Source organism: Hakea prostrata, chromosome 10 (assembly GCF_041222555.1).
Source record: "Hakea prostrata isolate BN-2017 chromosome 10, UWA_Hpros_2, whole genome shotgun sequence".
Taxonomy (NCBI): domain Eukaryota; kingdom Viridiplantae; phylum Streptophyta; class Magnoliopsida; order Proteales; family Proteaceae; genus Hakea; species Hakea prostrata.
In genome coordinates this window covers 11,566,051-11,589,788 of record NC_142609.1, presented here as the reverse complement: position 1 = coordinate 11,589,788, position 23,738 = coordinate 11,566,051, and the positions used below count along the sequence as shown (strand labels likewise).

The 23,738-nt window shown below is 37.1% G+C and overlaps 1 protein-coding gene across 1 annotated transcript; it reads left to right on the top strand.

Annotated features, from left to right (window-relative positions):
- Positions 1-633: 633 nt before the first annotated feature.
- LOC149001908 (polygalacturonase-1 non-catalytic subunit beta-like) lies at positions 634-4,653 on the top strand. Its single transcript, XM_089138610.1, has 2 exons — positions 634-789; positions 3,682-4,653. The coding sequence occupies exons 1-2, from the start codon at positions 634-636 to the stop codon at positions 4,651-4,653; spliced, it is 1,128 nt and encodes a 375-aa protein (XP_088994736.1).
- The last annotated feature ends 19,085 nt before the right edge of the window (positions 4,654-23,738 follow it).

Here is a 23,738-nt window from a genome sequence, read left to right as displayed (position 1 = left end):
GGTTGCCAGACAGGGGACAAGGTGGCTCAATTATAGGAGGGCACCAAAGAGACACCAACACAAGTAGGGGGCATTCTAAGATGACTCAACCATAGGAGAAGGGTGCTGCACTGATAGGGTAGGGACAAGGTTCCCACAAATCGAGTAGCTAAAAGCCATACAAGTGGGGGGGGGGTCCCAGTTGAACTTTATTTGTTGCTTAAATGAGTGGGGGGGGGGGACCCCTCCTTGATGTAGATCAAAGAGGGAAGGGGAGCTTCAGCTGAAACATCGATACAAGACCTTGCAGAGGAGAAGAGATCTTTCTTCATAGTTCTTGCATTGGAGAAGAGGGGTATGCTGATTGCAGAATCCACATGCTAACCCCTTCTTCACACCAAAAGTGCAGTGGCAACCCTGGGAAAGAAACCCAAAGAGGAGGAGCTAAGTAGTCTACTTTGGTAACCTAAAGCTAACAGTCCCATCGCCAGAGGAACAAAGGTCTTTTCCTTACCATCCAAGGGCCTCCCTCGAGAGCCTTATGCAGGTCCTCTTCATCAGAGAACATGAAGAGAAAGAAGCCTTGGTTAAGAAGGAATGTTTTCTCATAAAGCCACTAGGATTCCATTGCTTGGGAAAAGGGTGGAGTTGGCAATGTCGAATGGAGAATGGGAGCCAAGAAAATATCGCACAAGTCTTCGACTCAAATGTGCTGCTTCTTTTATCGAGGATACTTGCAGAGCAAAAGGCCATAAGATGCCATCAATGATGGAGGGAGGAATCGATCAAAGGGGAACTCCATGGTTGGGGGTTAGGGGAGTGGGAGAGAATAGGGATGACCAAGAAAGGGCTTGGGGGGGGAGAGAGAGAGAGAGAGAGAGAGAGAGAGAGAGAGAGAGAGAGAGAGAGGGGGAGAGAGAGAGAGGGGGGGGGGGGGGGGGAGGGGGGGAGAGAGAGAGAGAGAGAGAGAGAGAGAGAGAGAGAGAGGAGTGGGGAGAGAGAGAGAGAGGAGGGGGGAGGAGGAGTTCATCCCATTGACAACTCTTGTTTTTCAAGTTTTAATATAAATTTGTTCTACAATTCTCCAACTGAATTATATAATTTGAAATTAAAAGAAAAGAAAAATGATAAGGCAGGAAGAAATTTTACATGTAGTCCATTGTCATTTGGATTTTAATGTCTTGACCATGAAGTTTGAAGCTATCAATGTTATATTTAAGAATGTATAAAAAGTCTGACAAGAAAAAAGATTTCGGCTGGTCCACAAGATGGTTTGGGGGCTGAGCACAGAAGCATAATGATTACGGAGGAAGGTTTGATTATTAAATTGTGATTTTATAAAGAAGATGAACCGCAGATCAACATTCGAGTTAATGATGATTTAACGACCTGATATTATAGTTTTTGAAAATCATAAATTTCTTGGGAAAAGATATAAGGTATTGATTCAGTGAAGATTAGCTGTGAGGAAAAAGCGATGCGAGGGTTGACGAGAAACATCAAGACTTAAAGCATTCCTTCAGATTTAACGTATATAGCCTTTTAATCAGAGCTCAACATGGTATTCTAGAGTTCCTTGGAAGAAAGATTCAAACCTCTTGACCAGAGTCTCGTGTGAGTTCGACCTGATCAGCAGGCTTGGGGGCTTGTGTTATGACTAAAATATCCTAGTATCGGTTTAAGATGGTTCACTCCGGTTCCGCTCCGGTTCTATAATGGTTCAAATAGGTTTGATTGTTTCAATAAAGAGATATATGGGTTCGCCCAAAGATGATGGAAGAAGATTGATCACAGCCATCTAATCAGGAGCTACGATCCGGTGGTCATGATTGAAAAACACTATAGGCGGGAAAATCTATATAAAAGGGGAAAAAGGACTCGTGAAGGGTAAGTCTCTCAGATCAATTCAAACACTAGATTCATTCCCGATTTACTCCATTAGAACATCTCAGAAGCTCCTTCGAGCTTTGGAGAACGGTCGTCACATATCTAAATAGACCGTCGGAGACACGACGCCGATCAAGACGATCGGCTCCGTTTCTAACCAGTGTGTTTTCAATTTTCCAGTGAACGAGAGACTAACAGAGGAAGCAAATGACTCAGATCGATCCAGATTGGAGAAACTTGGTGCGAAGGTTGCGGTTCAAAGCTGCCGGCAAAATTAGCATCAATAGAATTCATTAAGAGTTTCCTACTGAGTTACAACTCTTGAATTCGAAACTGCCTTGGATAAGAGTGAGGATAGTTGAGGGCATCCAACTGCTGAGGTATTTGACTTGTGTTGTAACTCTAAATTTGAATTTATTTGAATGGAGATCTCCATGTTTGATTGAAACAACTTGAGGTTAATCCACTTGGGATAAAATTCTTCAAACTTGGCCTCTGCGATTTGCTGTGGTAGAGTCCCTATGGGACTCGTGGAGGTTCACCAACAATTATGATGGTTAGGTTGTTAAAATGTTCATTATTTATCATTAGTCAAAACATATTTCCGTTTTAATCTAATATGCGAACACCTTCATGTGGAAATTATTGGTGCTGGTTTGGTGATCCTTTCCAAACTCTTCTAAAAGAGAAAATTTCATCTTGTTGCCCAATTAAGTCAGTCAATCAATTTAATTACAACAAAAGCTTCCTTAAATAAGGTTAGTATTCTTTGCTTAAATTGTTCTTACCAAATCTTACTTTGTTTAAAGTTCTCCACTCAAAGTTTTCCTTCCATGGTCATGCATTCCAGCCTAAATATCTCAGTCTTGGTTCTTACAATGGCAATTTTGAATTTTCCATACCAACAACCATGTGGGAAGCTATCCTGACCTTAAAAACTAATGGCTAAGGTTCCTCCCATAAAAGATACCACACTTCACAAACTTCAGCTTTTTCATTGTGGTACTGTTGTTTCAATAAATTTCCAGCATACTAAGTTTTATTGAGTTTGGAAATATTATAGAAATTAAGTGATATATAACATTTTAAAATAAAAGAGTCTTGGGTCCATATGTGTATATGTACCAAAAACAATGTGTATATATGAATATAAGTATGGGTCTAGGATTTTAATGTGTATTTAAGACAAAATGATGGATCTATATATACTATATCTAAATATGCAATAGTTGAAATTAACACATCACTAGTAATGGTGAAATCTAGCTTCATGTATACAACATTTTCTGAACAATTGAAATGCTGCTGAAATTGTGTTGATACTTCTTTACATTAGTCTTCAAAATAAGAGCCTATATAAAATTAAGCAAATCTTTATCTTGGCTGCTTTGTCGCATCTCTTTTCATTTCCATTCGCAAAACTGCTAGCCATTCTCTTAACGGAGTTGAGCTCTGCTACCCTGCTGCTAGGAATCAATTTATTAGTTATTAATATCCTAAGCAAAGTATACGGAATGTATACATAAATTTTCTCTTTTATATTTATTCGTTACTACAAATTATTTCCTATATATGAACTTCAACACCCTTCCGTCATGCATCAAACCAATCACATTTACAAGGCCATAGAATTGACTCACCACTTTCTCTGTTTTACATCATAATGCATTTCATCATCTTGCTTGGATTGCTGATAGTAGCATACTTCAGAGTGAGAACAATCTTTCTTTAAGATTTCCATTCCTTTCAACTTTGTTATTGCTTGCTTTTGTTTTATCTTCTTATTTGTTGTTATTTCTTCCTATGAAATTATAGGGTTTAGAAGCTGAAAATGCATTCTCACGGTACTGGGAAGATCACATTGGTCTTCCTCAGCCTCCACATTGGTTAGTTGCAAAAGCTTCTCCATTAAGTTTCCATCAAGAATATGCATTTATGAAACTTATTGAAGAAAATATATCGAATTATCACTTGCATTCATTTTGTAAACAAGCTAATATTGCTTGTTCTACAAATGCACTTGGGAAGAAGATGAAGGACAGCACAAGCCTACCACCAATGGCCAAGTGGAATACTGCAAAATTGGAATATGACTATCCAACTAGAACACCCATGTCGGTTGCAAGCCAAGGGGGATTGCCATATTTTCGAAAATCAATGTTGGAGGAGGGAGGTTTCATGCGCATACCTGATCTAAGGGATCCAGTGTCACATAGATCATTCTTGCCACGATCTCTAGCATCAAAAATCCCATTTTCATTTTCCCAGGTCAAGAAATTGAATAAGCTTTTTGGTGTGCTGGATGAATCAGACATGGATGAATATATTCAAGGTACCCTCAAGACTTGTGAGAAATGCTCCATTCAAGGCATGCAAAGCATTTGTGTGACTTTTGCTGAGGATCTCATTGATTTTGTGGTCAAGAAACTAGGGCACAATGTAAAATTATGGAATACTGAGAGCATTGAAGGATCATATGAGAATGTTACAATTGGAGTTGTGAAACTCATCCATGGAAATCTATCAAAACCGCCAACGTTATGTCATAGTCAACCATTCCCATTTCAAGTATATTATTGTCATATTTTAAAGAAAGTGAAAATATATGTAGTTGATATACATGCTCAAAAGAAAGTGAATCATGTGATCATGGCATGCCACTTTGACACGTCTTCTTGGAATTTAAACCATCTTGCTTTTAAACTTCTGGGTTTTGGCCCTGGCCAAATTGAAGTTTGTCATTGGATGAATGAGAATGAAATGGTTTGGACAAAGGTTCTTGGTTGAGAAGCATTTGAAGATGCGTTTTCTGCTTTAGTTCTCCTGTTTAATGCTTATGCTATAAAAAGGATATATATAGTACCTGATTTGTATTTCTTGTAATGTCTTACTAGTTTAAATGTAGTTTTGTTCTTCAATTTTCTTACATAAATTACATAAATTGAAATTTGAAAAAATATTACATGCAAACACGGGGAGAGCCTGTTTCACTTCCATACCTCTTCCTCTAAATCATCGGCAAGATCAGTATTTGTGGCAACACATTGGCTTCTGGTGAATTCAATGTTGCTTCAGCTTACAGACTATTATTACCAGAGAACTCTCAACTCGCCATGCTTAAAGTTATGGCATCTCTCTTAAGCCCCAAAGGTAAGAGTACTTTCTTTGGAAAAATACTACGTCAAAAGCTACCTACAACAACCTTGCTTTTCCATCAAGGATGAGATATCCCCAATAGATGGTTGCTCATGCGGGAAGATTTCAGCTTCACAAGATCATATTTTCTTAAAGTGAAATATGAGGACAGTGGTAGACTGGTAGGAGATCTACTTCATAATTTTAAATGGCCAAGTAATATGCCCATTGGTTCACAAATTAAAAATGCCAAGCTGCTGTCAATCTATATTCACTAGACATTAGAGGGATTTTAATTTACTTAGTCTCAAAATCCTATGGTCCATATGGGTAAACCATACAGCAGTAGCCACACATGGAAGAAGACCCAATCACCACAAAAAATATGGAAAGCAGCTAACTACTTTACACATGACTATCAGCCAAGCAAGTTGAATAGATGGAATGCAGAGAAGGTTTGGCATACCAACTGGAAAATAACAATTCTGGACAAAAAATCAATGTTGATGGATGTTAAAAGCATGGTGTAGAGAAGAGAAAGAGAGACATTTAAGGAGAGAGAAAGTGAGACAGGGTGTACGTGGCTCGGTTGAACTTTGCAAACTATGTCCATAGGAGAAATGACAATAGTTCTCTGATTGTATATATCTTACATAAATAGGCTAGAGTTTTTTGCACCACATGTCTGGGACTCTTACACTTTAGAGTTCTATTTACACAAGTACAGGAACTGATAAGCATGCATTATCATTATTTATTTGATTTAATTTTTCATAGTTAATTAATTAAAAGAGAGTTAATTGAGTAATTTTGTGTCTTTTTCAGGAATAAGGTGATTTTGGTTATTACAGATAATGTGGAGCAAAGTTGGCAAATATATTAAAGGATTTTAATTAAAATAAAATCATGGGATTCAATCTTGCTACCCAAGAAATTATAAAAAGTGAAATCCAACTTAATTAATGCAAAGAGAGCATAAATCTTAGTCAAATTGGAAATAGGTGGAGGTCCAAGGAACAAAATTGGTAATAAGATCTGAAAATTGGGTAAATAGACCCACCTTGAGTATTTTGGATATATCTCTCCCGTATGAACTCGGATTGCGGTGATTTAAGATGCTATGGAAAGATAATGAAAATATCTACAACTTTTTAGTTTTGAGTTTTTCCAAAATCAACGAATAAAGTCGAATTGACGGGTAAAGAGAACAAATTCATTGTGTGCGGGATACATAAAAGAGAAACCAACCACGGAGAAAAGGGGAAGACAGCGAACATGGATCTGGCCATCATATGAGATTGGGTTAGTGGTCCGTGAAGGGCTCTCAGCTCAAGAAGAAGATCACATCTATCTCTCTCTCTAAATTCCATCTTTATTTGTTTGATGATATTTGTTATAATGAGTAGCTAGTTCCTTTTCTTTGGGATGTAGATAGATCCATTGCTTATTTCATTAATTTGATTGTTCTATATCTTCTAGTTGATTATGTTTGAGTTTAGCCAAATATATTCTATAGCTAAGCAAACTAAGTGTGCTAAGGTTCGGCGAAGGAGGATAGTCTTGTGAAGATAGGGCATATCTAGGAAGGACCATCCTTAATTTGTTTTGAAGCGTGGAATTATATTGGTTAGTGAAAAGCATGGGGGATTCAAAATCCCAAAGATCCTCACGTATTCATAGTTAAAAATTTTGCATTAATTAATAGATTTAATTTAAATTTTGTTTTGTTGAATTCAATCTTAGTAATTTAGTTTAATTTAGTTCCCCATAGTTTGACCCCGTACTTTCTACTAGTTAGTTAGTATGGGAATTTATTTTTGGAGGGGGGAGAGAAGATTATTTGCAAAGGTTACTTACTTGCATCTTTGAATCTCCAAAAAAACTTGAACAAACGATTCAAATCTCAACCAACCCAACAACTAGATCTAGAATAATCTAGATCTGCAATTGTTAGACCCAGAGAGAAAACGAATCCTCAAACTTGAAATTAACTTGAACTTGAACTTGAAATTGCATTGATAAAAATAGAGGAAGTACACTCGCATAAAATAAATTACGCAACTTTAATATTCCTTGGAAAACATTAAAACCTAAACATTCAATCTAGAAACTAGAACCCACAAAGTATTCAAAGACTAGAGAAAACCTAGAACAAATTAAAGAGAATAGAAAGTGCAAGACTTAAATAAACTAAAGAGAAAATAAAGTGTACTAGACCTAAGAGGGGAGGGTATATTTATAAGAGATGGAGAATGATTTACAAATAAGGAAATAATAATAATAATAATAATAATAATAATAATAATAGGATAATAATAATAAGAAATAAATAAAAAAACCACATGAAGAAGGATCTAAATTCCGTAGAAAGCCTAAGGAATAGAGAGAGAGAGAGAGAGAGAGAGAGAGAGAGAGAGAGAGAGAGAGAGAGAGAGAGTAAATGGAGAAATAAATAAATAAGTAAATAAAATTAAACTTGATTTTCACGTGGAGAAAAAGTGGAAGAAGGAAAGAAGGAATATATATATATATATATATATATATATATATATATTTAGAAAAGTGATTTTAAGGAAAAAGAATAAAATGAAATATTGAAAAGAATAGAAAGTGGGAAGAGAGAGTGAAAACTAATTAGAGAAATAAATAAAATCTAAAAAAAAAAAAATTTTCTAGAAAAATAGAAAATCCTAATCTTTGACTACTTGTGGGTTCATATACATTCTTTCAATTACAATAAAGAAAAATAAAATAAAAATCATAATCTAATTTTATAAAATATTTTGGAGTTGGCCAATAATTGCATCTCTAGCCCATCATGCTCCAAATCAGGCCCACATTCGCACTTGAGAAATTGAACGGACCTCTTGACGTGTAAAATTGCATGTTTAATGCCCAAAACTCCAAATATTTGTTCAATCCTAGAAATTCATAAAATCTGCAAAAACAACATAAAACCTAAGGTAGCTCTACTTTAAGTTTGTAAAATGCTTGCTTTACACCTAAGATTTCACACATAAATGTGCTCATCTTGCAATCTATGATGTTGACTAAACAAAAAAGATCACATGTCTCATTCGGGTATCATTTGGGTATCCCTAAGTGTACATGAGTCAATAGCAAGGTTTTGCGTTCAAATGATGGGTCATATAATCAAGGTGAATGTGGTTCGCACACTCATCTAATGTTTAGCAAAGTTCATATTGCTCAAAGAATTATAGGAGAACATAACTATAACATGAAATACTAAACAAGACTAGAGATTTGAATGTCATCACTTCCTTCTATTTTACTATACTAACTAGACAAGTAAGTTCCAAACAACAAAAAGATACTATTTAGCAAAATTATAGAAGAACATACATAAAACAGGAAATACTAAATGAGACTAGAGATTCAAATGTCATCACTTCTATTTTACTCTACTAATTAGACAAGTAAACTCCAACCACAAAAAGTTCTGAAATTTTTTTGAAAAGTTCTGGTTTTGAAAGAAAAAATTCCAGCCTAGTGAGTATAAAATATAATCCCAAAAGTATCATCTCTGTTAAGGATATTAGGGATATTGTTGACTTTTCACAATCTCAGGGAAAAATAGGAAGACCACAGGCAATTCTAGGCCAAATCTAAGGTTGCCGTAGCCACCACTACTCCATGAGTGTGAGGCCTCAAGAATCAAACTCAAACTCTAATACTTTCATGTGTGCAAAGCTTCAAGCATTAGACTCCATCTCAACCACTTAAAAGACTCCAACATATTACATCTTATCCACAAATGGATCATACTTAGAGTTGTACTCAAACACATAGGAGATGTAGTTCATACCAAACACAAGTAGATAACTTGTTTAATTCAAACTCTAGATTAAGAGTCCAAGATTAATGTAACCGAAAAAATATGTAATAGCGCACCAAGACACATGCGGGCGGGTTGGCTCTCTGAACCATGTACATCTCTCTGTCCCACTCTCTCTCTCTCTCTCTCTCTCTCTCTCTCTCTCTCTCTCTCTCTCTCTCTCTCTCTCTCTCAATTTTTCTTCTATTGTGAGTTATCGACTTTAGCTTTGCATCAGAGCATCAGGTTCTGAATCATCATTTCCTTCGCTTAATGGCTTAGATCGTGCCACTTGTGAAGACATATGACTTATTTGGTGTTGTGCATGGTTCTTCTTTTTGCCCACCCGCTACCATCCCTGACAAAGAAGATGCTGAGATTTTCAGATCTATTTCAGACTATCATAAGTTGAACCATCAAGATCAGTTACAAATGTGTTGGATCATTACTTCCGAGCAAGTTTTTGGTTGTACGACCTCCAAAGAAGTTTGGTCAAAACTTGAGAAGATCTACTCAACTTGCTCTTCTACTCGTATTATTCAACTTTGCCTTTAACTTCAAAATATTTGACTCCATTTCTAAATGGTTTGGAAGTTGAATTGTCTCCCTTTGTGACTGTTGTTACCACTCGTCTTTTTCTATGATTAATGTTGAATAAGGACTCTTGTAACTATAAATATGTAATTAGTACTACAGTCAATCTCAGTGAAGCAAATCACATTCCTGTAGACGTAAGTTGTTGAGATCAACTAAACCACATACATCTTTGTGTCCAACTCTCTCTCTCTCTCTCTCTCTCTCTCTCTCTCTCTCTCTCTCTCTCTCTCTCTCTCCCTCTCCTGCTTTCTTCTACTGTGAGTTACAAACTTTAGCTATGAGCATTGTCCTCAGTGCCATGGGAAAAGAGTTAAGGTGCAAACAATGGGACAAGCAAGTAATAAGATAAGTAGGGTGGAGGAAACTCCCCTGATTCATAGCTTTAGGAGTGATGTAGTCCAAATCCATTTTGTCTTCTTCATTTACTAAATTTTTTTGGGAAAATTAGAGACAAACAACAATTTAAAAGAAGAAAATAAATAACAAAGAGAAAACTAGAAATTTTGGGTTGCCTCCCAAACAACACTGCATTGTAGTTCGCAACCGAACTACCCCAAACTTTTAGGTTAAAGATAGGAGTGACTTCTGGGGGTTGAAGCCACCTCCCAATTAGTGCTTAAGATGCTACCTGTGGTCCTCAATGGAAGGTTTGGGTTTAGACACTCCCTTCATTAATTCACTTAGGAAAGGAGCAAGGTTATTAGTCAAAGGCTTAACCAAATTCAACTCATGTAACAATGTTTGCACCTCTTCTAGTCCTACTTATCATATAACATCTTTAGGGGTTCATGGTCCATCAATGCTTGGGGTAGAGACTGAATTCTTTCATCAATAGTGTCTACTCTAAAACAATCCATATGTTCACTAGGGTGGTGTATAGCCTTAAAGACATTATATGTGGCATTTTTATCTCCAACCCTAAGTGTCAATTTCTCATATTGCACATCAATCAAAGCTCTTCCCATTGCTAAAATTGGTCGTTCCAAAATAATGGGAACCTCAAAGAGCTCATCCATCTCAAGTACCACAAAATCAACAGGAAAAGTAAATTTATCAATTTTTATTAGCTCATCCTCTAAAATTCCCCATGGGTACTTAATGGATCAGTGTGCCAATTGGAGGGATGTTGTAGTTGGTTTGACCTCCCCAATTCTTAATTTTTCATATACTAAATAAGGCATTAAATTAATTGAGGCTCCTAAATCACATAAAGCCTTATTAAATGAAAGATCACCAATCTGAGAAGACATAGTAAAACTCCCTAAATCTTTCATTTTCCATGGAAGTTTATATTGAACAATCGCTGAGCACTCCTCATTCAACTTGATAGTTTTACAATCTTCAAGTATCAACTTCTTTGCAATGATCTCTTTCAAGAATTTTGCATAGTTCGACATTTGGGAGATTGCATCTGCAAAAGGAATGTTAATTTTAAGTTTCTTGAACATATCTAAAAACTTGAGGAACTAGGGGGTTTGGGGCTAGAAGCATCTAAATAAATAAGTTTAGAGTTATCCTATTTCTTTGGTTGCTTCTTTATCACCTTCTCCACTATTACGTTAGGAGTGTTTTTTCTCTACTACTTCTCAATGTGATGGCTTTTGTTCTCTCCATTGGGTTTGGTTCAATATTGCTCAGTACCCTCTATATGGGCGTTCAGAAATCTGTTTGGAGAGTTGGCCTATTTGCTTTTCCAAATTGTGTATAAATGCCTCTTGATTTTGGAAGGGCACTTCCACACAATTCATAAACTCAGTAGAAGACATTGCCATCTGTATCATTTCCTCTTCCAAACAATTATTAGATGGTGGGGCCTTTGGTTCTTGTCTTTGCTGCCCTGCCCCCCCCCCGCAAAATTTGGGGGGCCCCCCCCCCCTAGTGTATAAATTTTTGGGGGGGGCCCGGGGGGGCGTGGAGGAGCTTTTTTTTTATAAATATTTTTTTTTTTTAACACCGGGGGGGGGGGGGGTAATTTTTTTTTTTTTTTTTTTTTTTTTTTTTAAAAAATTTTTTTTTTTTTTTTTTTTTTAAAAAAAAATATATTTTTAAATAAAAAAAAAAAAAAAATTTTAAAAAAAAAATTACACAAATAATTTATTCATCTTGTAACTCTCAAGGTGTCAAGTGAAAGTCAAAGGTTTGTTTTCATCCTTCTATATATTACGATTTTAATTAAATGAATATCAATGATTTGGATGAGTTTTTCCTGTCCTTTTTTTCTTTTTCTTTTTTTAATGGGCGAACTAAGAGGCTTCAAACCTTTGGGATTCTCAAGCAAAACCTATGAAGAACCATTAGTAAATATCAATTAATAAAAATTATTATATTTTTTTTATATATAATGATTTTAATTAAATGAATATCATTGGTTTTGATGGATTTTTTTTTCCTTTTTCCTTTAATGGGCCAACTAAGAGGTTTCAAACGTTTGGTATTCTCAAGAAAAACCTTTGAAGATTCAATTAATAATAAATATTATATTAATTATATTTATGAGTGTTAAATTACAAAATTACAATCTTAGACATCATTAATTATATCATTTTAGTAAAAGTTTATGGGGTATTTTAGGGAAAAAAATATAGCCATCTTCCATGAGTTCTTACTTTTATATATCATGACAACACCACTCATATCATAAGAAACTCCCTGAGTTTTAGAGACAATAAGATTTTCCACTATTCTAGCAAGGGCATTGAGGTTCACTTCAATTACCGTCATGGCGTCAACCTCATGTACCCTTGCAACTCTACCCCTAGGTTGTTTGTCAGATTGCCATTGGTAGGGGTTAGTTGCCATTTCATACACTAATTCATAGACCTCATTTAATTCTTTGCCTATAGCCGCATCTTGGATGGGCTTGAATTGCTCCTTCAATCCATTGTTGAAAGTCTGAATGATCATCCATTGGGGAAGACATACCCCTAAAATCCTAACGCAATAACCCATTGTTTGAAGTCCACAAACCCGAAGCTCAAGTAGAAGACAACTCTAGACCATTTGACTTAAGCCTGAAGGTTTGTTATCAAACCCATAGAGTTGGATGAACACGAAGAAGAACTGGCAACCCTAGTGGAGGTCAAGAGGAGGGAGAAAGTTAGTCTAGAAGGCATAAAAATGATATTTTGGCAAGCACAAAAATCAATGCTAGAAGACTTGAATGTCAAGGTAAACTATATCATTGATCGAGAAATAATTAGAGCTTCCTACCCTCCAAAGCATGTCAAAATTGACCTTCGCGTGAAGGAGATAAGAGGGCTGGTTGATTGGAACCAGTTGCTCGGTGATCAACCGCCCATCCCTAGATTTGGGGCAATTTTGGGATTTCGTGTTTAAAACCCCATTTACAGCTCTCTCTCTCTCTCTCTCTCTCTCTCTCTCTCTCTCTCTCTCTCTCTCTCTCTCTCTCTCTCTCTCTCACCTCATAAGTGCATTGTTTATGCTAGAGGGAGGCCGAGAACGTGGGAGAGAGGAAAAGCTTGGAGTTTTGAAGAATCTTTGCACATTTGGCAGTGCCAAAGCACAAAGCACAAGGAAAATTGCCTACTGAGGTAAGAAGACTTTAAAAACCCTATTTGCAACCTTTCTCTTGGAGTATTTATGATGAGTTATTGCATTGATGGTGATGGTTGAAGTAGTTGGTTAGTGTTGAATGCTTGCTTAAGTTTCCCTTTGTGTTTTCCAACTTCTTGGAGTGTTTAATGGTCCCATCTCACCCATTTGAGACCGATTGAGCCTCTCTGAGATGCTTGTGGGTGACTTTCTGAGAGCCAATTAAGGCTTTTCAATTTGGTACCAATTGGAAGGATTAGAAGGTATTTTGTGGATAATACTAGTGTCCCATCGAAGTTCCAAAAAGCCCCAAGTGATTGAATTTTGAGAAGAGTTTGGAATCAACCAAACTTGGTTGCAGCCCTAGGGTGGGCAGTCAACCATTCTTGGTAGGCCTATCCAACTGCCCTCTAGATTTGGGTGCACATTTTTGCTCGTTTGAAGCCTAGTTGATTCCCGATTGATATCCATTTTGATCTTCATGTTTATAGAGTTATTTTGGGTCATTCACACTCTTGAATTGTAAAACTTTTGGACCTTGGAGATTAATTATTGTCATTTATAGGTGAGGGAACCATTATCACATATCATGTGCTTAATTTGAACCTATTTCTTATTAATGCAATGCCAAATATACTAGTATGCATTGCATGGTTTGCATGGATGAAAGATTATTGATGTTCATATTTATGTTTCTATTCCTTGGATATCTATGCTCATGTTATTATGTCACTAAATGCAAATGAGTGGTTTAGTGATGTGTTGGAAATTGGTGGTAGTTGCTACCTGTATATATACTTATATCAAGCCAGGGTTGTGGGACCACCCATTGCCCTTGGTGCCTATGCATCTATAATATAGATTTATTTGGTGCACGGTGGCTATGTGTTTAGATGTATTTGGCTAGCAACTCATTTGAGTGCTACTACCCTTTTGGCATTGGTATTGAAGTCGAGTGACCCATTATGGTAGTGGTTGGGTCTTGTGAGCATTGTGCAAGCTCATTGTTATCATATAGTTGTCATGTTGCATGTGTTAGGATTGGGCTTAGGGGGAATTCAAAATATGGCTTGAGTGCCTTGAGGATACATAAGAGACATCCGCCTCAACATATGTGGATGACCATAGGGTTAAGGAATTACATTCCAAAAGATGGTTTTAGTGGTGTGAAGAATGGCATTCCTAGGTGGGAAGGATATGCAGACCAAAAGGGCATTGGGCATGAGGGAAGGTATTCTAAACACATGTAGTATGAGACATAGTTGACTTTGCATTGGGCAAGGCTTATCCCTGATACACACTAGTTCTCAGATCAATGGTTAGTGAGAGAGTAGTGACCTAAACCTTAGCCACGGTATGATGTAACTCAACCCAATTGCCACGGAGAACTTAAAAGACGTGCTTGAGTGCCATGAGGGAGAGTGACTAGACCACCCAAAAGAGGCTGATCTTATAACTAAAGTGTGTCTACCATGGAGACTACATTTTTTAGAGTCTAGGGTCATACTTGCATCATCATCATCATTCATTAGTTCATTATGTTCATATTGTATATATAAATGTGTGTGATTGTTGTGTGATTGTGATTCTATTAACCTCATTGAGTTCTTTGGAACTCACTCCTTTTATATGTGTATTTTCTTTTAGACTTTATTGCAGGTTATGGGACCCCATTTTCCTGGAGAGTCCACCATCGATTGAGTCCTACAAGGGGCCCATAGTAGAGGACATGGAGTTACATGGCGAGTCGTGTCCCTGTGCCGATTGCACCTACGGAGTCTAGTCCTCCTGAGATCATTGAAATATCAATGGAGAAAGTAATCACCTTAGTGGACTTTACTTTTATTCTTTATCATTTTATTAGGTAGGGGCCCCACTTAGATTCTAGTCTTCTCTTCGATAGCATTAAACTTCCATTGTGAACAATTATTTCTTTTAAACTCTGATGTTTAACTTCACTAACTTTGAATACTGACTTATGGATGATTGTAATAACAAGTATTATTTAGACATTTGATACCTTATTTTCCTTCTTGTTCTTGGATTATGTTGTGTTGTATTATTTTTATGGATTGACTATAAACCTAGATCCTATAGGGTTATCACCTCCACAGGTATTCGGGTGAGTCTAGATTTGGCTGGGTTGGGCGTGACAGAATTTGGTATCAATGCTTAAGTTCACTTTCATTCCTAACCTTAATACTACATAGTAGGAGCATCTTGAGTCACCGATCCATAGGAGACTCAACTAGGTTAGAAGTGAATAATAGGTTTAAATTTCTAACTTGAAACAAACAATGAAGTGTATGAGCCTAATGGAGGCTAACTAGAATAATATACAATAATGATATTGAACCCAAAGTCAAACGATGGGAATAAACAAGCAAACATGAGCCACAATAAGATATATGAAGTTATAAAAGTGCATAAATCTTAAAATATTACAACCCCAAAATCAAATGCAAGAGTGTGAATAATCACGCATAATAAGTACATAAAACATGTCCATAACTAATACTAGCCGAAATAGGTAAATCAGGGATCCAACTAGCATCAAAAGAAACCAAAAGCCTCAATACTCTAGAGGTGGTGGAGGCAGAGGCATGTACTAGCATAGAAAGTTCTCCCAGTGGATAACATGGTCCTTTACATCTCTCATTCTCCAGAACATATCTTGATGTGGCGAGTCTCAATATCCACAATCCAATTCTCTACATGGCACTGGCTAAGCTCAATCCACCCCACGGAAGCCAGGACCATCACCCACTATGATAGAGTGATCGAAATATGTACATCTGGGATATACATGTGTGTCTGGGACACACTGTGACAGAGAGATTGACACTTGCCCTTGTGCAAATGGGAGATGTTGGCATTTATTAACATGCCCAAGGGCAAAAGTGGAAGTTCACTTGTTGGGCGGTTACAAAATATAGGGATATATTCCGATAACCGCCACAACACTCCACACACAATTGCATTATGGATCAATTTTCGGAAACAGCTCTCACTCTCTCTCTCTCTCTCTCTCTCTCCAAGAAACGCAAAACCAAGGAAGGCTTTCTGAAGTTTTTCCTCTCCTTGGTTTGATCTCGATCTTCAATCATCCATCCACAACGGCATTTGGGTTGTGGAGTTTCTTCCATTTCCTTGAGATTGTGGAGGATTTGTCGGTGACAATTTTGTGGAGGAACGAGGACTTGGATTCGAGTTTTCTTCTGCTGTAGATCCTTTTAATTTGGGATAAGCAAATCCAGGTAAGGATCTATCTCCCATCTATTTATAGAATAGAAAGATAACCAAAAACTAACTTTGTCTGGTCTATAACATGCATATGTATGAGGAAGTGCGTCTTCCAAAGGACTGGGTGTTACTTCACATTTTTTCTGATCTTGCTCAAACTGATTTTGTGCTTGAGGGAAGAAAGTTCACCCAAGACGTTTTTACCCAAGCTAGATCAATGGGATTAAAACTCATTCTGAAGAGCTCAAGGCATCCACAAGAAATCTTTTGGCTTCCGCCACCTTTTGGGTGGATGAAGTTAAATATTGACGGATGCTCTTTGGGTAATCCTAGCAAAGAAGGTGCTGGTGGGATCTTCCAAAATTATGTATATAGCATGTGTGATCTTAAATTTTCAGAATTTTCTTGAATGTGAACTAATTCTGAATCTGATATGGAGGCTCTCATTAATCGTTTTGAATGGGTTAGTTGGCCAAAGATACGAAAGCTTTGGGTTGAGTGCAATTTAGTGGCAGTGGTAGTTCTCATTCAGTAAAGAAAAATCCACTAATTTATTCTTCAGCGTTGGAGAGAACTACAAGGCTTTTTTAGCAAATATAGAATAGAAGATTACCCACTGCTACAGGGAAACTATATGGCAGCAGACATCCTAGCAAATATAGAGTTTAGACTGGGAAATTAGGCTCCTAATATCCATTGGACAAAAACAATTAGGATAGAGCTGCACCCAGATGCATCATGACGTCCTAGGTTCAGATTCTAGTTGCTATCTTTATTATTTTATGTGAGCAGGAACTAGTGAGGTAGGGTGTATTAGGTGCAATTCACGTTGTGAGAATGAGTGTGTGGCTCCATGTAATATGAGAATTATTATCAATGTATTTTTACTTTTTTGCTTTTAATTAAAATGACCTTCTAACAAAAGTTTAGAATTGTAACACTAGTTCTCTTATGAAGTGATATTTATTTCTTCCACAAAATAGATTAAAAAAAATAATAATAAAGAAAGAAAGAAACAGGTCTTCTCTTCATTTTATTTTGAAATTCCTAAAATTCCTTTTGGATCAAATATGATTGATGACAATGCATAACACCGATTTCTAGCCAAATGTAAGTATGATGGTAGAGCATAAGGCCAACCTCGGTCTTGTCAAAGATGTGAGAAGCCCAAGCACTTGCTTCGGATAAAGTTCTTCAAAGGTTTTCCTACGATGGTCATGCATTCTGGCCTATGGCCAACCATGTGGAAGTTCTCAATAATGGTTTCCTGTGCATGGCAGTTTTGAATTCTTCCTACAGCCAACCAAACGTATGGGCAGGGTTCTTCGCCAAAAGGAAATCTTAATATGTAAGGACATCACCATTTTCATTGATGTTTTGTTGTTCGAGAAATTTCCAACATCCAAATTTTTGGTAAGTTAGGAATGGTAGAGAATTAAGTGATTTATAACCTTTCAAAGAGGAAGGTTCTTTGGTTTTTTTTTTATTTGTAGAGTTTCAAATAAATTTTGATAAGTAGAAATTAAACGTAGTTCACACCAATGTAAAAAAATTAAAATAATTTCACTATGTTCAAAAAGATTACAATAGAGATTTCTGGAGATTTCTGAAAAAATACCATAAACGACAGTAAAACTGTCACCTAATACCGTAAGTTGAGAACTAGAAATCTTACTAAAACTTTATAAGAAAATAATAAAATATATAAATATTGAAGGAGCAAATCTTCAAACCAAGTACTACTGTTATTTACCAAAAAAATAAAAAATACTATTGTTATTGGTATTTAATTTTTGATAATTGAATCCGTCTAGTTTCTGCATAGGATACAGTAACTAGAGCTAAATTTCAACTTTATTAAAGGCTGCTGACGAAAATATTTGCTACATGATCATACAAAACAAGTGCAAGTGATCGCTGTGACCTATTAGAAAAATCCTGGATATTCTCAAAACTTCAATCGAAATTTCATACAAAATTTAGAACTTGCTGTAATATACATACCTCACCCTTGCCCATTAACCATAAAAAGAAGTCTTTCACTTTTTCATAGGAGAAACTGGGAATCAAAGAATAGTTTTAGCTACTTAAAGTATTAGCAAGACTTTCTCACTTTTTTTTGTTGTCTCAAAATTTTTTTTCCTTCTATATAAGAATGCAAACACAAACACCAGTCCATGCCCAAGAAAACAAAACTGGTTCGTTCCATTGTCTGCTTCACACCATGGCCTGTCCCGTTATCTTGATTGGACTTCTGATGGTGAGATATTTCAGTGTAAGAAAATTTATGCTTTTGATTATTATTCATATTAAGTTGGTTATCGCTAGTTCTGATTCATACGTATGTCATGTAATGCTCTTCCTTCCTATAAAATCACAGGCTTCTCAAGCTGAAATCACCTTCTTACAATATTGGGAAGAAAATTTTGGTCTTCTTTATCCTCCACAGAGGTTGGTTGCAAAGGCTTCTCCATTAGATCGTCATCAGACAGCAATGTATGTACAGATTATGGAGCAAAACAAATTAGCTTCTCATCTGTTTTCATTTTGTAAGGAAGCTAATATTGCTTGTTCTACAAATGCAATGGTGAAGAAGACAATGAACAAAACAATCTTGCCACCAATAGCCCAATGGAATCCTGCAAAAGTGGAGTATGACTTTCCAACTGAGATACCCTTGTTGGTTGCTAGCCAAGGTGGATTGCCATATTTCCGGAAGTCAATGCTGAAGGAAGCAGGTTTTATGTGTATACCTGATCTAAGGGAGCCAGCGTCATATAAATCATTCTTGCCACGAGCTCTAGCGTCAAAATTCCCATTTTCCTCTACTCAAGTCAAGAATTTGAAGAAGCTTTTTGGTGTGGTGGATGAATCAGACATGGGTGAATATATTCAAGACACCATCAAGGCTTGTGACAAATGCTCCATTCAAGGCATGCAGAGCATCCTGTGTGACTTCGCTGAGGATCTTATTGATTTTATAGTCAAGAAACTAGGGCACCATATACGCTTATGGAATACTGAGAGCATTGAAGGTTCATATGAGAATGTTACAATTGGAGTTGTGAAACTCGTCCATGGAAACATATCTGAACCACCAGCCTTGTGTCATAGTCAACCATTCCCATTCCAAGTATATTACTGTCATGTTTTAGAGAAAGTGAAAGTATATGAAGTTAGTATACATGCTCAAAAGAAAGTGAATCATGTAATCATGGTATGCCATTTTGACACTTCTTCTTGGAGTCCAAACCATCTTGCTTTTAAACTTCTAGGATTTGGCCCTGGATTAATTGAAGTGTGTCATTGGATGAACGAGAATGAATTGGTCTGGGCAAAAGTTCTTGGATGAGAAACATTTGAAGATTTGATTTTCTTCTGGTTCACTTATTTGTTGTTCATACTATTAAAAGGATAAATAATTATGCATTCGCATTTCTTATTATGTCTTTCAATTTTATTTTATTTTTCTTTGGCTGAATAAAGAATTCATTACCAAAAAGAGAGAAACAAGGGGAGGGGGTTCAAGAGACAAATGGAAATGCCAACAAGGGCATAGGAAAAAGCATGAAAAACTACAAACCGAGGTCACCAAGACAACAAGAAAATCAGGTTATTTAATTTTTCCTATTGTTCTTCTTCTAATTTTTCGAAGACTTGAAGTCGACAATGACGTCTTCATCGTGGTGTTGGGGCCCTTGAGTTAGATGGTTGCTTCTACAATGACTATCCAGCAAGGGAGAGGGGGTTTCAGAGTTAGAGGTGCCCTCGGACATAAAAGGGAAGGGAAGAGAGGTTAGAGGGAACAAGGGTTGGGCTAAAGAAACAGAAGGGGGCTAGGCTGACAAAGACAAAGAGGATAGAGATGGGCTAGATGGGGACTAGGCCAAGAGACTGTTGATTGAGGGGAAATGAAGGGGAGGGAGGTGGTCCAAGATAAGTAGTGGTAAGAGATAAGGGAGAGAGTCCCACAATAGAGGCCATAAGGGGGGAGAGAGGGGGAAGGGGACACGAACAAGGGCGGAGCCAGGATTGAACATTGGGGGGGGGGCGAATATACCTGGGCTAGGACCCACCATGAGTCCCATTTCATAAAATTTTATTATATTTTGATGTGTGGGGCCTACATTAAAACTTTCGGTAAATTAAGCTGAAATTCTAAGCGAGATTTGAATTTCTATTAATAAGAATGAAATTTTAGGAAAAAGTTTAAGGATTAAAAAAAAATCAATGATTATGATTACATCTGATAAAATCAATGGCTGAATTCTAACGAGATTCAAATTGCTATTAGTAGAATAAAATTTTAGGAGAAAGAAAGAACAACTAAATAAAAAAAATAAAATTATACTTTATGAAATGAATACTAGAAAAATCGTGAGTGAGTGAGAGAGAGAGAGAGAGAGAGAGAGGAATAATTTGAGAAAGAGAGAGTGAATATTGATAACTGTGGAGAAGATTTAGGAAAATTCCAATGTCTGACAACTACTCCAATATTTTGTGAGACATGTGAGAAAAAAAAGAGAGAAGAAATAGAAATAAAAGAGGAGATTCATGAGAGAATAAATAGGAATGAAAATATGAGAGAGAATATAGGGAGAAATTCATGGATCGTGAGTTAGTTTTTAATATAATTTAACCCTTTATTCCTTAAAACTAGGGGTTTAATAATAACCATTTGATTATGATTAAGAATGACATTTGTACCCATCATCTATATCTTAAATTTTTATTTTTAATTTTTGGAGGGGGGGCCAAATAGTGGTATTTCACACGTAAAGTGAGAAAAATTAGGAAAATATGTAGGCATTTTTAAATTTTCAAAAATCCGGGGGGGCCATGGCCCCCCTCGGTCTCTACGTGGCTCCGCCAATGGACGCGAACAAGGGAGGCACAGGAATGGAAAGGAATAGAAGCAGGGGAAGGCAACAGAAACCAAGGGAGGAGGAAAGCTAGAAGTAGAAATGGGGGGAGGGTCAAGAAAGGAGATTATGCCTAAGTAGGAACTCCCATAGAGAGGAGAGGGGTAGGAGGAGATCAACCACCTCACTAGACCATGCAGCAATACCAAACTAAGACTCAAAAGCAGAGAACAAAATGAGATTGGGGAGAGGGAGGTGAATCGGTTATGGCAGCTAAGGTCAGGTTGGAGGACGGAAAAGAATAAATCAAAGGTGTCATGCGATGCAAAAGAGGTTGCCAAACAGGGGACAAGGTGGCTCAATTATAGGAGGAGGGCACCAAAGAGACACCAATGCAGGTGGGGGGCATTCTAAGATGACTCAACCATAGGAGAAGGTGCTGCACTGATAGGGTAGGGATGGGGTTCCCACAAATTGAGTTGCTAAAAGTGAGTGGGGGGACCCCTCCTTGACATATATCGAAGAGGGAAGGAGAGCTTCAGCTGAAACATCAATACAAAACCTCACAAAGGAGAAGAGATCTTTCTTCATAGTTCTTGCATCGGAGAAGAGGGCAATGTTGATTGTAGAACACACATGCTAACACCCTCTTCACACCAAAAGTGAAGTGGCAATCTTGGGAAAGAAACCCAAAGAGGAGGAGATGAGTAGTCTACTTTGTTATCCTAAAGCTAACAGTCCCATCACCAGAGGAACAAAGGTCTTTTCCTTACCACCCAAGGCCCTCCCTTGAAGAGCCCTATGGAAGTCCTCTTCATTAGAGAACATGAACAGAAAGAAGCCTTGGTTAAGAAGGAATGTTTTCTCATAGAGCCACTAGGATTCCATTGCTTGGGAAAAGGGTGAAGTTGGCAATGTCGAATGGAGAATGGGAGCCATGAAAATGTCGCACAAGTCTTCGACTCCAATGAGCTGCTTCTTTATCGAGGATACCTGCAGAGCAAAAGGCCGTAAGATGCCATCAATGATGGAGGGAGGAATCGATCAAAGGGGAACTCCATGGTTGGGGGATAGGGGAGTGGGCGAGAATAGGGATTCCCATTGACAACTCTTGTTTTTCAAGTTTTAATATAAATTTGTTCTACAATTTTCCAACATGAATTATATAATTTGAAAAAAAAAATGATAAGCAAGAAGAAAATTTACATGTAGTCCATTGTCATTTGGATTTTAATGTCTTGACCATGAAGTTTGAAGCTATCAATGAGGTATACCTTATGACTACCCAACTCGGTGCCAAAGGCTTTTGCACAAGCAGAGTTTGGGGTAGCAACCTTCCTGCTCACCCTTACCCTTAATATTATCATGAATTAAAATGATATACTAGAAACACTTTTTCTAGCCATCCTCAAACATGAAGTCCCAAATCTTACACTTTTTCTTGAAAGATTCATTTGTTACTTGTGTTGAAATTATATATATTCGCAATCGTGTTTAGATGTATGTTGACATCATGGGCTGACAACTTCTATGTAAATCAAGTATACAAATTTAATTTTCTTTTCCATTGACAACCCCATCATGATAATCTACCTTACATTTCATTTCATTCTATTTCTTTTTCTTTGGATACTTTTTTCTGTTATTCCCAGATTGACACTGAGAGGGGGGGTGAATCAGTGTCTTCAAAAATTCACCACAATGTGGCTGGGTCCCTACCACTGTACCACCACCTCGCAATCAAGGCACTCCAATATGTGCAACAAAGAAAAATAAACAAAAAACGCAATGCACCAGAGTTTACGTGGTTCGGCCAAATTGCCTACATCCACAGAGTAATACCCTACCTAGGGTTTCGTCTATTACTCAAAACACTCCTAGATATTTTGATCACACTACAAATCCAGGAACACCAATCCCTGCTATAGTCTAAAATGCAATTCAGACAAGGGCACCAACCCCAACCCCCTAGACAAGCTCCAACTTGCTAGGTCATAATGTAAACCAATTCAAATTCCCCAAATTACATTCATGATCTAGGTTCTTCATCATTAAACATAACCTAGAAAATAATAGACAATAACTTGTGAATACGGGTTACCTCAACTTGTGTAAGATGCATGGTAACAATACTTGTTTCTCTTTTTCTCCAACTCTTTTTTTTTCTCTTTTCAATCTTTTTCAGTTTTCTCTCTTTAAAAAATCCATACAACCATATTCCCTTCTTTTCTTCTGCTGCTTCTTCTTCCTTCTCTTTCACTTTCTTTCTTGTTCAGCAAAACAAAAGACTTCTTATTCCCAAGCTTCAGATCTCCAAAGCCAAACGTCTTCTGGTTCGACCTCCACACTCTTCCCAAGCTCCTCAAAACGTCCTTTGTCTTTTGCTGGAGTTTGCTCTCCTTTTATAGATTAATTTAACTCAGAGTTTGAATCAAGCTCAGAGTTCCTATCTGACTTAAACAATGAGTGTTTTAACGTACAAATCAGACTAACTTCGAGATCTCCAATGAATAATCCCACCGTTGGATTTGAAGATCAAGAAGTCTTGAAGCTCTCCTCCAAAAATCGGCTCAATCGGACACTAGATGACCATCCGATGAAGAGGTTGATCAAAACTGGACAGAGACCCTCAAAAACGGGATTCTTGA

Excerpts from the sequence above, each read along its gene's own strand:
- LOC149001908 (XM_089138610.1), top strand. The coding sequence starts at position 634 with ATGTCGAATGGAGAATGGGAGCCAAGAAAATATCGCACAAGTCTTCGA. Across the intron at positions 790-3,681 it reads GGGGAACTCCATGGTTGGGG|GGTTTAGAAGCTGAAAATGC; the intron begins GTTAGGGGAGTG and ends ATGAAATTATAG.